The following is a 15,286-nucleotide window of genomic DNA, read 5'->3' as shown; positions in this document are numbered from 1 at the left end:
ATTTATGGAACTTCTAACAGCCTGGGGCTTCTTTTTTATCCCTTTAAAAATCATTGGGAATTGATTATTGTATTGGTTATAAAGACTTGATCAAATTCCACTGCTTTTTAATGTAGTCCTGTTAGTATTACAATCCCGTCAAACTCCATTTTCTGAATAGTTTAAGAAATTAAATATACGGTTAAAATCTATGATTTTTTTTTAATTAATTTAAAACTCATCCAATCTTACTTTACAACAGTTTGAATGTGGGTCGCAATCTACAATTTGATTTCAACCAAAAACATTACACAAAATAAAATGATAACCAGTATCGAGAGAGAACTCTGCTCATTGGCATATAAAATTTTAATTTCGAACTCCGTAATTTTCAACAATGGTCATTCAGATCCGATTGCAAGTCAAAGTGTCATTTTATGGTTAACAACTAATTCAGCGTTTAAATTAAAATAAAAAAAATTGAATTAAAGCATTTCAACCCCATTATTGTTTTTGAAAAAAGTAACAATAGGTCTAAAATCCAATATCACAATCTCCAATGTGACAACTCATAATTGGTTAGCTCACAAATAGGTTTCGTCTGCTCACCATAGATCCCACATACCCATTTGCAAACTGATCAATTACGAACTACCACGTCAAAAGCTGTAAAATAAGACTGTATGATTGGATTGTGGACCTAGTATTACTCTTTTCAAAAACTAATAATAAAATTGACATTCAAAAAAACAATTATATCCTTCTTGTCCAAAGAGCAAATCTTTCCAAAACCAACAGATCGACAGCTTATTTCGAATCATCATTTAACTCAAAAATAGATATAAAGAAGGCCATCCTCAAGTCATATTTTATTCCAATAAGAGCAAAATGCCAAGTTCAATTATCAAATAAAATAGTGACAATCCGACGTTAAACATCAAGTTTCCAATCGCCTTCAACTTACCCTAACCCTCATCGACTGTTAACAACCACAACAAAATGGTGAATATTTTTCATCACAACGTCAACTTCACCTTTTACTTCTCTCTCTCTCTCTCTCTCTCTTGATGAGATCAAAAGAATGCTAGCATTTTTTTTCACAAACACTACAGAAAATATTCTACCTGGAGAGAGAAACCTAAAATCCAAAAGGCCTGTCGGCTGCACAAAGAGCATACACTATCCAAGCATATAATGCCTGAATTTGTATTTATTTTCAATTTTGTTAATTTTCACTTACTCGAGAGAGGGATCACCCTTTTGCCTTCACAAGCTGGAGCACAAACCACTGCCAACAGTATCAACTAGAGGGCACCTGGTAACTATCACCTCATTCCAAAGTTCACAATAAAACTTAAAACCCATTCTGTTCAGTGGGTTTTAGAGTTTTGTGATTTTAATCTTACCCACAGAGCTAGTTATCAGTCGTTTTATCCAACTTCATCACCAAGAAATGATAGACCCATACACTACTTACAAAATGGGAAAGTTGAAATTTCCAACAGTGAAACATAATATTCTGGAAATTCAAGGAGACTCTGAGACATAAAAGTAATACTAAAACAGTTGTAATGCATACCTCTCAAACATAATTCAACAAAATCTTCGAAGCAGTTGTTACGTCCACCATAACATTAGAACTGCCAAACTCACTAAAAGTATCAGAAAAATCACACGAGATCATCATACTTTGCCTACATAAGTTCACTGACCTAGACCAGAACACATGTCCATTTCCATATGCTGCTCAAGCACGATAATCTAGTACCGTTCATGTCGCCTGGTAAAGATTAGCAAAAGAATAATTAATATCTGAAAAATCACTCAAAATTTCACACACACACACACATCAATTCAATTAGTCAGTCATTATACCAAATACCCTGACCTTAATTAAATTAGATAGGTAATTATCATGGCGTTAAAATAACTGGCTCAGAATTTATCAATACTTTTAGTAGTGCACCAAAGGCTAGTCTTTAAAACAATGAAACAAGCTCAGAAACAAAAGAATTAATGATGGAAAATGAAGTTTGCTGACCGTTCAAGCACAATGAAGATTTTATAGTAACAATCATCCAGCAGAGCAACTTTTGAATATGCTTTCATATATGAAGGAACTAACAAAATCAAAATAGTCAGTAAATGATGTCTCCAATGAGGTGTAAGATTCCTATGCATAAGCAACATTTTTTATATACCCTTATATAGCCAAAACCTCTAGTCTAGCAATTATATATTAGCTCAAAAAATTAACACAAGAACAGAAACAAAAAGAGGAAAGCCAAACATCAAAAGGACGGTAAGAATCTAAATATGAAGGGAAGCAAGCACCTGCGGCGATCATAATCTCTTGAACGTTCCTTTGACCGAGAGCGTGACCTCCGCCTACTTCTTGAATCATAACTGCGGTGGCGATCCAAATCCCGGTCACGCTCTCGATCATATCCACGGTCTCGTTCAAAATACCTATCACGATCTCGACTACTACGGTCATAATCCCTTCCCCGGTCACGGCTGTCTCCTTGATCACGATCACGACTCACACTCACTTCCCTTTCGCGATCCTTGCTTGCTTCCCTATCGCGATCTCTACTTCGTTCTTTTGATCTATACAAAAAAAGCAGCACTTTAAGGACAAGTTCAGGAAATTAAATAATGAAAAAACAATAATAATGCCTGCAGGTTACCTTCTATCATCATATCGATCTTTGCGACTCTTGTTTCTCTCTTCCTGACAAAATAATTACCCATAAAGTACCACCGAAAACTTCTTATATGAACATGAGACACCACTTAATATAAGCTAGCGATGATAGCAACTTTTTCTTTATAGGAAACTGAACTACAATAATATCTCGTAAGTACAATCAGGAAACTTTTCAAAATACACAACCAGAAAGTGAAAAGCTATTGAACCAATTACACAGGTAGTTTCAAGAGCACAAATACTCCTGACATTAAGCCTAATAGCAATTATCATCCTACAGTGCACCCTCTTCAAAATATGCAAATCACACTTATAAAAGGACTACCAGAACCAGAACCTTAAACCATACCACGCCATGCACGCAGAGACAGGAGCTCACATCAATAAACCTCAAAGATAAGAGCTTACATCAATAATTACCTAAATGTTGACTAATTTCCAAGTTCAGGATGGATGAGACACATTTCTGATAAAGATCAGATAAAAAATGTGATGCATCTTTCAAGTTCAATACGTATCTACAATAGATACATCTTCTACATAGACTTGTCCACACTCAAGAGTCTTATTTACAGGAGAGTCGAGAGAATTTAAAAAAACAAAAAAATCATTCTCCAAGAAAAGGAAAACTCACAGATGGTATACTAACTGAGAATCTCTATAGAAGAATTTGAAAAATTATACCAACACCTGAACCAACATATTCACAACAACAGCTTAAGGACATCCCAAAGACATGATACATAAAAAATCCCACTAAACACATTGTCAATAATTTGACTTAAGCTCATTATGCCCAATTTGCAGTAAAATTTGAATAACTAAACAAAAGGAATAACCAACAATGGATCAAAAACAGTTGAGATGAAATTTAATTTAACTACTAACTCCTCACATAACACCTTCAACTCATTTGATAAGTATATTTGGGAAATTTAAGTAATAAATTATATCAGCTTCCAAATGACAACAGAGTGAACTGACATTTAAAAAACAATGTCATACAAAAAGTATACTATGATCTACCCAATTGTTAAATTTTTTTTCAAACAAAGAACATAACACTGTACACAGCATAAACATAAAAGAGCTTTGCTAAAGTGGCCTCCAAGGGAAGTTTAGCATGCTTAAAATCCCAATAAAAGTCTAAGGAAAACTTTGTCCATTATAAGGCAACATAACCTAAACTAGCACAAACAGGACTAACATAACAGCAGTAGCACAAAAGAATTTTAAATTGCGAAATTCATCATACCTGAAGCTCTGCCAGTTTATCGCGGATTTGCATATAACCTAAATGAAGCTTCCCTCCAAAATGATCTGCTAAGCGACGATCACTGAAGGTAACAAGAAAAATCAATCTATTTCACTACATATATCAAAAACTTTCAAAAGATAAGACACTTATATGGCACAGTTTGCCCATATATTTCTATCTAACAATAGCATGATCACAAACATATAAAACAGAAAAAATGACGCACATTCTTTAGCTGCAAAAGTTATCCTCGTAAAACTGGGCCCAAAAGCCTGCTGGTGACAAGGAGGTATAATAGTCGGGTCAAAAGCTGAAGCACTTGAAACCCCAAAATACTGATTCTTTGTTGCCCTCAGAAAAGCTAAAAAAACAAAATAGTGATTTGGAAAGACAATCAATATTTTACCTGTCATAAACGCTCAAAAATGCTCCACAAATGTCACAAACACGTAGCTTCTGATCAGTCTGAAACACCGTTGGAGTTGATTATAGTAAGAATTGGAGATAGCAAAATCAAACAATCACATTAACAGCTTTTATAAAGTAACAGCTTGAAATTAATTATCACGAATGCATATATGCGACATATGAATACAGAATCCTCTCACACCCCACTTTAGCACAGTTAAATAACTAAGTCTCCACCTTTTATAAGGTAGGAGAAACTTAAGGGTGTATGGAACTAGAACTAGAATAGACTAGACTTTTCGGATTCGATAGGATTGAATTATATATAATGTTATCTGTGTTTGGAGCATACCGAACAGGATTATAAACGTTCCAATCAACAATTAAACCCTTAAAAAGATTATTTAAATATCAAAATTTATTCAAAAAAAAATTACTAAAATTATATCTCATTAAATTATTAATTGAAATTGATGATTAAATAATCATGATATTTTGTAATATCAAAAACTGTATTGCATTTAATCTATCTGCTTGTAAATTCTCAACTCATTGAAGAACACAGCGAACTAAAGTGACCCAGCTCCCCTCAGAAAGGCTCCAATCACACTAGATAGCTTAACATCAAACTAAATTTAAGTAAATTTAAAAATAGTCCACCTCTTAGATTATCACAATATCTTAATTTCTGTCTTTAAATTGAATACTTCAGTATTATGGTGCCAAATATAAATTAAAGTAAAAAATATATATAGAGAGAGAAATGAAAATATCATGCAGAAAAATGAACTCACAATGCGCACGTCTGCAGCAGTGTACTTGGACGAATCTAGAACAGGCTCCTGTCTGGCAGGAAGCTGAAAAAAGAAAAAGTATCATAAGTTTAAAAGAGATCTAAATACTGTTGTAAACCAAAAAGGGGAAAATATGGACAAATAGTCTAAAAAGTAAACTACGATTTTGGAGAGTAAGACCTTCTTAAGTGCTTCAGCCTCTTCCAAAGCTTTTTGTGCCTCATCTACCATTCCTTGCTCACCTGATCAATAAACAAGAATTTAGAGAACTGCAAATAAATAGCTTAACATAATAACCAAAAACAAAGTTACCCAGCCTATAATAAAAAACACATTCAGTTTTATACAAACAAAAACGATTATTAAAAGAATAAAACCTTAGGTCCAAGAAACTTTCATACATGCTAACTCACGTGGTTAATTCTCAAAAACATTATACCGAATATTTGCCACTCCTATTTACACATGGTAGCTCATATCAACCATGAGTTTATATGCAATATATAATTTCATATTAATGGTGGTTCAAGGATATAACAGGAGATTAGTGATCTCTCCATGCAGTGTTATTAAAAAAGTGAACTAATGGAAAACGAAGAGTTAAAAGAATGTGTACATCAGACTAGATACGAAAGGCAAAGTAAGAAGGCAAAATTTTGTCCCCAAAGCATGCATAGAACATGTAAACAAGGAGTTTTAACTTAAAATTCCAGCATTAATCCATGCAAACATTTTTTACTAAGATTGAGCAACAAGTGACCCACCAAGATCTTCTGCCTTCTTCAGCTTCTCATTTATCATTTCCTGTGTACGAGCATCAGGCGCAGGTATAGGTAAGGGTGCCAATGGTGGTGGGTTTGGTAGAGGTTGAGGCAAAGATGCTCTATCTTTGTTGAAAGCATCCAAAAGCAGCATGGACTGTGGCAATAAGCAAATGACACATGGATGAAAGTCAATGTATTATTCTATAATTAAATTGACATCTTTACAGGCTCCAAATCATATGGTAACACAATTAAATATGCATGACCATGATAATGAGATAAATTCAATATCTTTACCCTCAAGAAGCTGTTAAATACCTGTTTGTCAGCTCTTATTGTTCTGAGTTCCTCTACCACTTCCAAAGCTCGGATCTTAAGATCTGTCTTGCCTTCATAATCTGCAAGTTAAAGCAATCATCTCAGCCAGTTTCGGTCCACTTAGATTTTTTTCTTCTAAATATTATAATCATGTTTATAGAAGGCATCTGCAATATATAGTGATTAATAAATATATAAACAAATTTTAAAGGCAACCCCAATTTTATACAACTCATACAGATTCTTGCAGCCACAGTCGCACTAGAGTTAGGATTAAATCAATAAATCTATGTAAGGTTGTATGCTCCACATGATACTTCCTACAGCTACTTTAAATCCTGATATCAACACCTGTCCATGTCACGGTCCTTGCTACTGCATGCCATACAACTCATGAGGCAGTAAAGGCAACTTTTGCCACCTAGGGCATTGTGATCCAAAAAACAAAAATAATTTTTTGTGCAAATTCTCCAAATGCAAGAACACAGACAAAACAAAACTACTTTAGCACCCAATACAAACGAAATTTTAACCAAAAAGAAAGCAAGATATTTCAAATCTACAAGCATAACGGAAAAATAACCAATTCTTATAGCCATTTTCAATTGAGACTATCTACAAGCTCTAAAACACTCAATAGAAAAGAAAAATTCATAAATAGATAAGACATATATGTTACCGTATTGATCAGCTTCTTTCAACTTCTCCTTGATCTGCTTTGACAACTCAAGTACCTCTGGTGTCTGCAATGTCAACAAAGAAAATTAAGTTCCCCAACGGAAAAACAGTCACCAGAAAAAAGTTAACGAAATGCATTAAGCAAGTCAATCATCACCTGAGTCACCTCAGAGACCGATATTGCAATTGCAGCCTTTGCATCATCATCCTCGAGACGCTTAAGAGCTCTACCAATTTTCCTATCACACTCAACGATGAGTCTGTCAATAGCGTCTTCTAATTCTCTATCATAATTATCAGTGCCCTTTGCCTTTGCTTCTTCATATCTGGAAATAGTTAAGGAACCACACAAATATTTCCCCAAAAACTAGCATCCCATCCAATAGCATTCAATTTAATAAGGCTCCACCAACTAAGATAAGCAACCATATCTTAACCTTTATAGGAACAGTTTTTGAGGTAGCAATCTTCCTAAACCATGCCAAAACTACCTTGATATATGCACCTTATAATATAAACCTAACAACCCAAAAAATTCAATAGCAAACAACCTTAATTTCTCTTGGAGAAGGAAAAAAACAATTCTATCTCCAATTCTAGATTAAAAATTGCAAAAAGTAGAATTATCAGTATACTTCAAGCTGACAGCCAATTAGAGAATTACGAATAAATATTCTCCAATCATAATTGGGCAAGTATAACGGACAAGCTATTTCATTTGCAAATTCAAAACATGGCATACACTCGCAACACAAATTGAATTTCAATGATTCAATGATGTCATCCCTAATAAGTTAACAAGAGTCATAATATAGTACCAATACCGGGGCCATCAACAATGCACAAATGATAGCATTTACAACTAAATTTCAGGCTACAATTCATCTTCCGTTGCCAAATTGACATGAATTTAAAGGTGCTAAAACAAGTAGCACCCAGCAACGTTACACCACCGTACGCACAACAAAAGGATACTCTTTTCTCAACTGCAACGAATGAACTTTCGGGCACGGCCCCATATCCATTTTCTGTAACAAAAAACACAAATCCAAATTCTAAAAAAAAAAAAAAAAAAAAGAAAAAAAGATCTTAGGGTTTCAAAATCGAAACAAACAAAAAAGAAAAATTAAGTACCGTTAATTGGAAGAGCTCGTGGGGGCAAAGTCCCGCCAAGAAGAGACGGCAAACATCGCGATCGTAGTACTTGCGATTAACTTCTCGAACGTCGCCATTTCGATTGGCGCCCATCAACACGTCGAGTTGCTTCCTCATGGCGTCCATCGCGGTCGTCTCTCTCTGTGTCCGAGTGTCTCCTCCTCGATAGTGGGGGGAATGCTCAAAAACTGCGTGAGAGCGAGGGCGCGAGTCTCGTTAGGGTTTGGATTCTGAGAGGTTTTTTCTTTTCGTGTGTGTTACAAGAGTGAAGCGTGTTGTTGGTTGTGTTAGGGAAACGTAATTAGTAATTAGATATTTAGACTACACTTGGTTTCCATATTTACATGGTAGCCCTTGCAGTTTCAGGACTTTACAAGTAGACCATCTTTACGGAGAAAGTTTTGGATGAGACAAACAACCGTTTTTGCACGTTGCATAATTATACTTGGCATCTGTTATATTGAAGAAATTTCGAGCATTTAATTCCATTTAAATTCTACTATTTCATTAAATAAATATATCAACTTTGGTTATAATTTTGATACCATAAATAAAGGATTGTCACAGATGTGTTTAGTAGAGTATTGTGAGTAGTATTTTTGAAAAAGTTGAATTGGGTTATAATTAGGAGGATATGATTTAAAATTAACAAAACACCTTCTAGATTTATTAATTTATAAACACTTCCTATAATAAAACATTAAAAATTAACAAAAATACTTCCACTCACCCATTAAATATTTGCAGTCGGCTACCACCACCGGAAGATGGCTGGAAGTCACCATAATAGCACACGACTGGTTGAATTTGGTTGATCATGCTTCGATCTGACCTTTTTCGACCACCATGAATCTAGTCAAAAAATGTCAGATCTACGGCTAGGATTTGGCCGTTGAAAGCCACATCTGGTTGTCAAACACAGTCATCTCTTGGTTGTCGTTGACAACTAGATGTGGCCAAAAATCTGGTTGTCAACAGGTGAAAGAGAGTATTTTTATTAATTTTTAATGTTTTATTGTAGAGAGTATTCAATTAAATTAAGAGGGTTAAAATAGTTTAATATAATAAGATTTTGAGAATATTAAAACAAATATATGTATTTTAGGTAGGATAAGAATGATAAAACAAACACAACCATAATTTTCATGGTACCTCTAAGGTTTGGCGTGGAAATGAGTCTCCCCTAAATTTGAGAAACTGGCACTTTTATTCCTAAATGTGTATCTATTAGTTAATATATTTTGTTGATTGGGTGCCTTAATTAATTTGTGTATAACTCAACTAATCCTTCAGGATCTTGAAACTATTGGTCGGGAAGAGTTCCATGTAAGATATAAAATATATTTTAAATAAATGATATGATTTTAGACAACCAGTTCAAAGTTCAAGTCAAACAAAAAATGAGGGACTATTTTGAATAAACAACTAACTATTTTGGCATTGTTGTATTTCAAAAATGTAAAAAAAGTATTTAGTTTATCAAAAATTCAAAATGTCTTTTATTATCTATATCATTAAATCTTTTCAATATAGCTTCTCAAATCTTTTCACTTAAAATCTCATCACAATTTAATTTTTTCTTGTTTTTATGATCGAGGGTTTCCGAACCACTTACATACATTTTAACTAATTTTTTTGGATTTTGAAATTACAGATCGGATATGATTACCTCTATTAACAATTAAAGAAAGACTCGAACTCGAGATCTTTTAAATAATACATTTACAAGTTTCTATAGAACCACTCGTCACACAGGAGTAGTTTAACTTTTGTTTCATTACATTGAATCTAACGGGATCACAAAAAAAAAAAAAAAAAAAAAAAAATTAAAAAAAATTAATTTTTATAAGCTTAACGATCTCTAAATTATTAAATTACAATAATGCCCCTCTCCATCAATAAACCATCCAAGAGACTTGGACTACAAAAAACAAACGCACATTCTCTAAACTAAACAAAGAAAAGAACAAAAACAATGAAGAAGCTCTCTCTTTTCGCTTTCTTCTTCACTCTTTTGTTCCTTTCCTCTTCGGCTTTCGATTCCGACGAGCTTCTCCTCGACGACGAGGAGTTCGGCATTGAAGGCAGGGCCCAGCCCGCCCAGCCTCAGGTCAAGCCCCATGAGCTGGCCACCACTCGATCCACCACCACCACTACCCGGAAACGATTGTCCGATTCGGATTCGGACTCCAAGATTCAATTCTCTCTTGAACATGCTTTCGGTGACTCCGATTTCACACCTGCTGGTACTTTCTCTGCTCGCCTCAAGACTGCCAGCCACGGTGGCCAGGTCTGTCTCTCGCGCTCCGTCGTTTTTTCTGTTTCCTTTGTCGTTTTATGCTCACTGTAGAGTAATTGAATTAATCACGGTTCCGTTACTGGGATCCGGATTTTAGTAACCTAAAAATGTCAACTTTATTACTAAATTGAGAAGTAGAAGATATGAAGGTGATACTATGTTGTTATCGGCTCGTTTAAGTTACTGGTAAAAAAAAAAAAAAAAAAATTTGACCTTGATTTAAGGGTTGTAATTGGGCTGGTAACGTTGTGGGGGTCAAATGTTACTATTTTTGCAGTATAATTGGAGTAAAATGGGACAACGGATTTAGAAGATAAGCTGGTTTTTGTTTTGGGTTTTGTAGATGAAGCAGTTGGAGTCATATTATTATAATACTGGGAGTCTTAATGAAGAAACACTGGTTAGTGATTTGGATATTGGGGAGGGAGAGTGAGAGGTCAAAAGAAGTTAGATCAGGTCTTGTAAGAGTGTTTTCGTGTAAGCATGGATAGGTTAATTGGGTTAGATAATATGGTTTGATCCCATGAGGTTTAGGGTTATTTACGTTGTCAAAAGCCATGAATTTTCTGCTTCCTGAAAGCGCTCTCCTGTGAGAGAATAGAGGGAAAGGGAGACTGTGGAGATATTGTAGGTGAGACTATTAATGAAATGTTAGTGATGACTGATGCTGTCTTTTGTTTCTTCTTTATTTGATTGTTAAGATATGATCTTTAAGTGAAATATTTTAGATGAGCATGTCAGGCTCAAATGTTCTTTTACTGTTGACTATCACAATCTTAAATTTCTCTTATTACATGAAAAAAAGTGGATCAGTTTCTGATTGATGTGGAAATTTGTTGGTGACAGAAGCTTACAAAGCTGCGGATTTCAAGAAATCAGTTTTTAGGAGTGGAGAAGGAGAAATTTGAAGTAATCTAGCTTTCTCCAACATCTTGCTTTTCTTTCTTTGCTTCTTCACAGGTTGGCATCTATAATGTTGAAATATGTTTGTATTGTTTTTGCAGAAACTGCTGCAAGATGATGACTTCTATAGGATAAGATTACCATCCAATCCTTTAAGCCCTCCTGGTAGGGATTACATTATTTCTTCTGTGAAAGCAGTAAGTTGACAAATCATTTTTATTGCTTTATATTCAAATGGTTTAACCTTTATTAGCCAATTAGGTTGTGTTATACTTTCATCTGCTTGCGTTAATTTACCAGATGCTTCACAGATGAAATCATTGTTTTGTTTTTTGCTTTTGGCACTGGCATCTTCTGATTGGTTAGTTGTTTTCCTAATATGTCTGTCCAAAAAGAAAAGGAGTCTAAACTCATAGTTTCCACAAGACACAAGTTGTATGCAATTTTTTTTTTTTTTTTTTTTTTTTTTTTTTTTGGTTGTGGGGGGGGGAGGGGATGGATGGAAAGGCAGATGATGCTTCTTGTATATAATCCTTGGATGCCAACACTCCAACAAAACGATAATATTTTGTTTGATGGCATGATCTATTCTATGTTTTACTTGTTGCTATTCTTTTTATTTTTCTTGGTTCAATCTTTAAAATCTATTATCTGTCCAACTGTTCAATATGTGATTAAAGAACTTTAAGCATTTTCCAGATTTCCTGCCAAAGAGGGTCAAAAAATTTTGTTTGGGTCGTGAAAATAAAGTTCTGATAACATGTTAGCCCGGGATGAAATACAAGTTTTGAAACCGTTAACCTTATCTTAAATTTATGTTTAGTCTACTTTTGTTGTATTTTTCTGGTGGTTCTGTTCTTTTTACCCTGTCTAGCCTCCCACCCCTTGAAAGAGAGAGGAAAACCAAAATCTTCATATGCTTGTCTCAATGATGATTTCATGCAGCTCTAACTTCCCTTCTCTTCAATTTCAGAGATGTCTTCCACAGGAGGGTTTGGATGAGCATTTTGTTATACACATGGTAATGGTTAACTTGCCATTTTACTATTCTTTTTCTAAACACTTCATGGTCATATTCTTTGGATTCCCTTATGTTGGAATGTTTGATTCCTTTTGGAAGTATGATGTTTGATGGCCAGAAGGAATGAAGAATATATTGATAATGGAGTCAGAAATTTTCTTAAACACCGAAAAAATATGACCTTAGAATAACGAGGATGATAAGAGACATCTTGATATTGGTGTCTCTTTACTATCAAATGCTTTTGTAAGTTTGATTTACTAATTTTATTATAGGATGGACTTTGTTTCCAATTCTTTTGATAACAAACTATTAGACTATATTAAAGAAGAGATTGAGATATGTGCATCAGTGGACTATAAATCTACATATGGATTTAATAATAAGGGAAGGGGAAAATTTATATACAATACAGTTACAGAAATTTGTCATAGAATAGTGGGACTTTCTTTCTAACTCTTGCTTCACCTATGTATTTGCTACATACTTGTGTATGTAGGCTATATACTTGAGATTAAGCCATTTATGTTTACAAGCAAACTATTTTCTAGCTATGTTGAGCATATTTTTCATCAATTTATAAATTGTAAATCAGTTTTATATTCTTACTTGTTTTCCACTTTCTGAAGGAAAATTTGAACAATAAATATAAAGTTGCTTGTATATGGCTATAGTTCCAAACTATATCTGTGTTGTTAATGTGGACTGTACTAAATAAAATTTCTCACATTTTTTACTTTTAAATTTCTGCAACGGTTGAATGATATTATAATTTCAGTAACTGTTTACATGCTTCCTCTTTTCAAAATTTTTCTATTGCAGGAAGGTGCTAATATCTTGGCTGTCAATTATGGTGCCTTTGGGGCTTGCTCATATCCTCGGCAATTGAAACTTGTAAGCAAGCGCCCCACTTGTTAATCAAATGAATGAGTTAGATCTAACTACTTAAATTTCCTTATTTCTAGTTGTGATTTTCATTGAAGACCTTCAGCATCATGAGTTCATTGTTACCTACATTTTTGCTTTCTATGTTTCAGCCTGCAAAGTGGTCCTTTAACTCACACACAGTACTGAAGAATCCTGAGCAGGCACAAAGGTATTATATATTTTTGCACGATCCGTCTTTTTACATTATAGCTTAGCTTACACTATGGCACTATTAACGAATCAGCAAAAAAAACCTGGAAAGCTGTTGCTTTAACATCAATCGACTCTACTGGTGTGTGCTGTTGAAATTGTTGAGATCAAATAAAATCATACATGCATATTCACTCTCATATGCAAATATGTATGTGAGTGCTGTGAGTGCGTGTGAGAATGCTTGCATCCATGACTCCATTGGAGCTGTTTAAGTGTTGGTTACCTATTTCTTTTATTTGATTGTGTTGAATGCTAAAGTATCTTGTGCTTCATTTGTTGTAGAGCTCCTATATTTGCCGAAGATATACTTGGTGGGGAGAACGTAGAGGGTGAAGTCCTACCTCCACCTGAAAGGTCTTTCTGGGCTAAATATGTGAGTATTCACAGACTTGATTGTTTTCTTCAAACATCCAACCAAACTTATGACTCTGCTCTTGAACTGATTGAACGGATGGACTGAATGATACTCTCGCTTTTGGTTTTGTTTGGAATTTTAGGCAAAAGTGGATTAGCCAACATTAACATTTATCATTCCTGTTTTGGTTACAGTATACTAGTTAATCTCTTTAAAATAATGATCCTGACCGAATATGGTTCCTAAATTGATCATTTCGCTTTGATTCAGATTTTGTCAAAGATAATTCTGAAACCATTTCTGAAAGCATCTTATTCTCGATCTCATTCTCATTCTCATTTTTTTTTCAGTGGATGTACCTGATTCCCCTTGGACTCATAGTCATGAATGCCATAACACAAGCCATGAATCTGCCTGAGGAACAGGCTGCAGGTCAGTCAGGTGGCCAGGGACAGCAGCCAGCAGCTGCGATCCAACGTGGGGCAAGTTCCGCTGTGAGAAGAAGATGATAGGTTTGCTCACATGTATCATTTCGGATATAACCATTAGTTAACCCAGGAAAGATCAACCGATTTTAAGATATTATATGACCAAATAGATGGGATTATAGATAGATTCATGTGTTGTAAATCTCTGAGTGATTGATCGCATTTTCGAACAGAATCAAATGCCATAAGATATTGTGTTCAATACTTTCTCATGAGCAAAGCTCTGGAAAATTTCCAGAATTTTGATGTTTGATGTAATTCTGATTCCTGGTTGAAATGGTTTAAGCCCGTCTTTGTTTTATTCTTTTATCGAATATTTTTTTTAAACCTGGTTTAATCCAACAATATAAAAATAAAAAATTGAGATAAGATATTCAAAATTATGGAGGGTTTAAGAAGGTTATACCATTCGGGATCAAAAAATTTAGAATATTTTTTTTTTTATATAGAAAGTGTTTAATGTTTTATTTTGACTAAAATTGTTTTTTTTTTTTTTTTTTTTTTTTAAATACCAAAAGACTTTTCACTAACAGGCTATCAAAAATTTTCAAAATAATTTACTCGATTTTCAGTTGAGTAAAAAAAAAAAAAACATTTATAGAAAAAAAAAATTTAAATGGTTTTTCAAGTAATTTACATAAATAATTTGATATTAACTAATCCAATGGGTTTCACATTTCACCAATTAACCTAATAATTGATATCGACCCCATAATATTATCATGTCAATAAATAAATAAACCTTTTGAATAGAACATGCAAATATTATTTTAAAATACTTCAAATAGTACATGCATAAAATTGTTTTTGCTTAATTAACTCCACATAATTGAAATAAAATTCAAAAGCTCAGATAAAGTTTTGGCCTTATTCTCTACCTCATGCAAAGAGTCTATCATTATTTTATTTTCTGTTTTATTGGCCACCATAATTCATCAAATCCTCATATGTTAATTTCCTTATGCCCCCCTTGCTTCTGGTGGACTAATATTCTCATCCATCCCAGCACTTCCGCT

General features: G+C 34.0%; 2 protein-coding genes across 3 annotated transcripts; one reads left to right on the top strand and one right to left on the bottom strand.

Annotated features, from left to right (window-relative positions):
- Positions 1-807: 807 nt before the first annotated feature.
- Positions 808-8,339, bottom strand: LOC116107184 (U1 snRNP-associated protein usp106-like). Of its 2 annotated transcripts, XM_031393484.1 has the most exons (13): positions 8,044-8,339; positions 7,885-7,937; positions 7,067-7,235; positions 6,911-6,974; positions 6,232-6,311; positions 5,914-6,067; positions 5,330-5,391; positions 5,150-5,212; positions 4,354-4,412; positions 3,945-4,026; positions 2,670-2,713; positions 2,314-2,589; positions 808-1,759 (listed from the first exon to the last, which is right to left on the bottom strand). In XM_031393484.1, exons 1-13 carry the CDS (start codon positions 8,188-8,190, stop codon positions 1,741-1,743), a joined length of 1,272 nt encoding a protein of 423 aa, XP_031249344.1. In that variant the 5' UTR covers positions 8,191-8,339; the 3' UTR covers positions 808-1,740. The 2 variants fall into 2 exon arrangements, with proteins under 2 accessions (XP_031249344.1, XP_031249345.1); XM_031393485.1 differs by lacking the exons at positions 808-1,759; positions 2,314-2,589; positions 2,670-2,713 and adding an exon at positions 3,353-3,379.
- A 1,657-nt stretch (positions 8,340-9,996) lies between these two features.
- LOC116107193 (ER membrane protein complex subunit 10) lies at positions 9,997-14,577 on the top strand. Its single transcript, XM_031393497.1, has 8 exons — positions 9,997-10,354; positions 11,210-11,272; positions 11,368-11,463; positions 12,240-12,287; positions 13,110-13,181; positions 13,325-13,383; positions 13,710-13,800; positions 14,133-14,577. Exons 1-8 carry the CDS (start codon positions 10,040-10,042, stop codon positions 14,289-14,291), a joined length of 903 nt encoding a protein of 300 aa, XP_031249357.1. The 5' UTR covers positions 9,997-10,039; the 3' UTR covers positions 14,292-14,577.
- The last annotated feature ends 709 nt before the right edge of the window (positions 14,578-15,286 follow it).

Source organism: Pistacia vera, unplaced genomic scaffold (assembly GCF_008641045.1).
Source record: "Pistacia vera cultivar Batoury unplaced genomic scaffold, PisVer_v2 Contig529, whole genome shotgun sequence".
Lineage (NCBI taxonomy): Eukaryota > Viridiplantae > Streptophyta > Magnoliopsida > Sapindales > Anacardiaceae > Pistacia > Pistacia vera.
The sequence above is the reverse complement of the archived record's forward strand: the minus strand, read 5'-3'. Positions and strand labels throughout refer to the sequence as shown.

What these genes read in the sequence shown, in the direction of transcription:
- LOC116107184 (XM_031393484.1), bottom strand. Translation starts at nt 8,190, where the DNA reads ATGGACGCCATGAGGAAGCAACTCGACGTGTTGATGGGCGCCAATCGA. An exon ending in TCGTTGCAGTTGAGAAAAGA is followed by an intron (nt 7,236 to 7,884) that starts GTATCCTTTTGT and finishes AACTATTTCCAG; the next exon opens with ATATGAAGAAGCAAAGGCAA. An exon ending in ATAAACTGGCAGAGCTTCAG is followed by an intron (nt 2,714 to 3,944) that starts GTATGATGAATT and finishes TTATTTTGTCAG; the next exon opens with GAAGAGAGAAACAAGAGTCG.
- LOC116107193 (XM_031393497.1), top strand. Translation starts at nt 10,040, where the DNA reads ATGAAGAAGCTCTCTCTTTTCGCTTTCTTCTTCACTCTTTTGTTCCTT. An exon ending in CTGCCAGCCACGGTGGCCAG is followed by an intron (nt 10,355 to 11,209) that starts GTCTGTCTCTCG and finishes TGTTGGTGACAG; the next exon opens with AAGCTTACAAAGCTGCGGAT. An exon ending in GGTCTTTCTGGGCTAAATAT is followed by an intron (nt 13,801 to 14,132) that starts GTGAGTATTCAC and finishes TTTTTTTTTCAG; the next exon opens with TGGATGTACCTGATTCCCCT.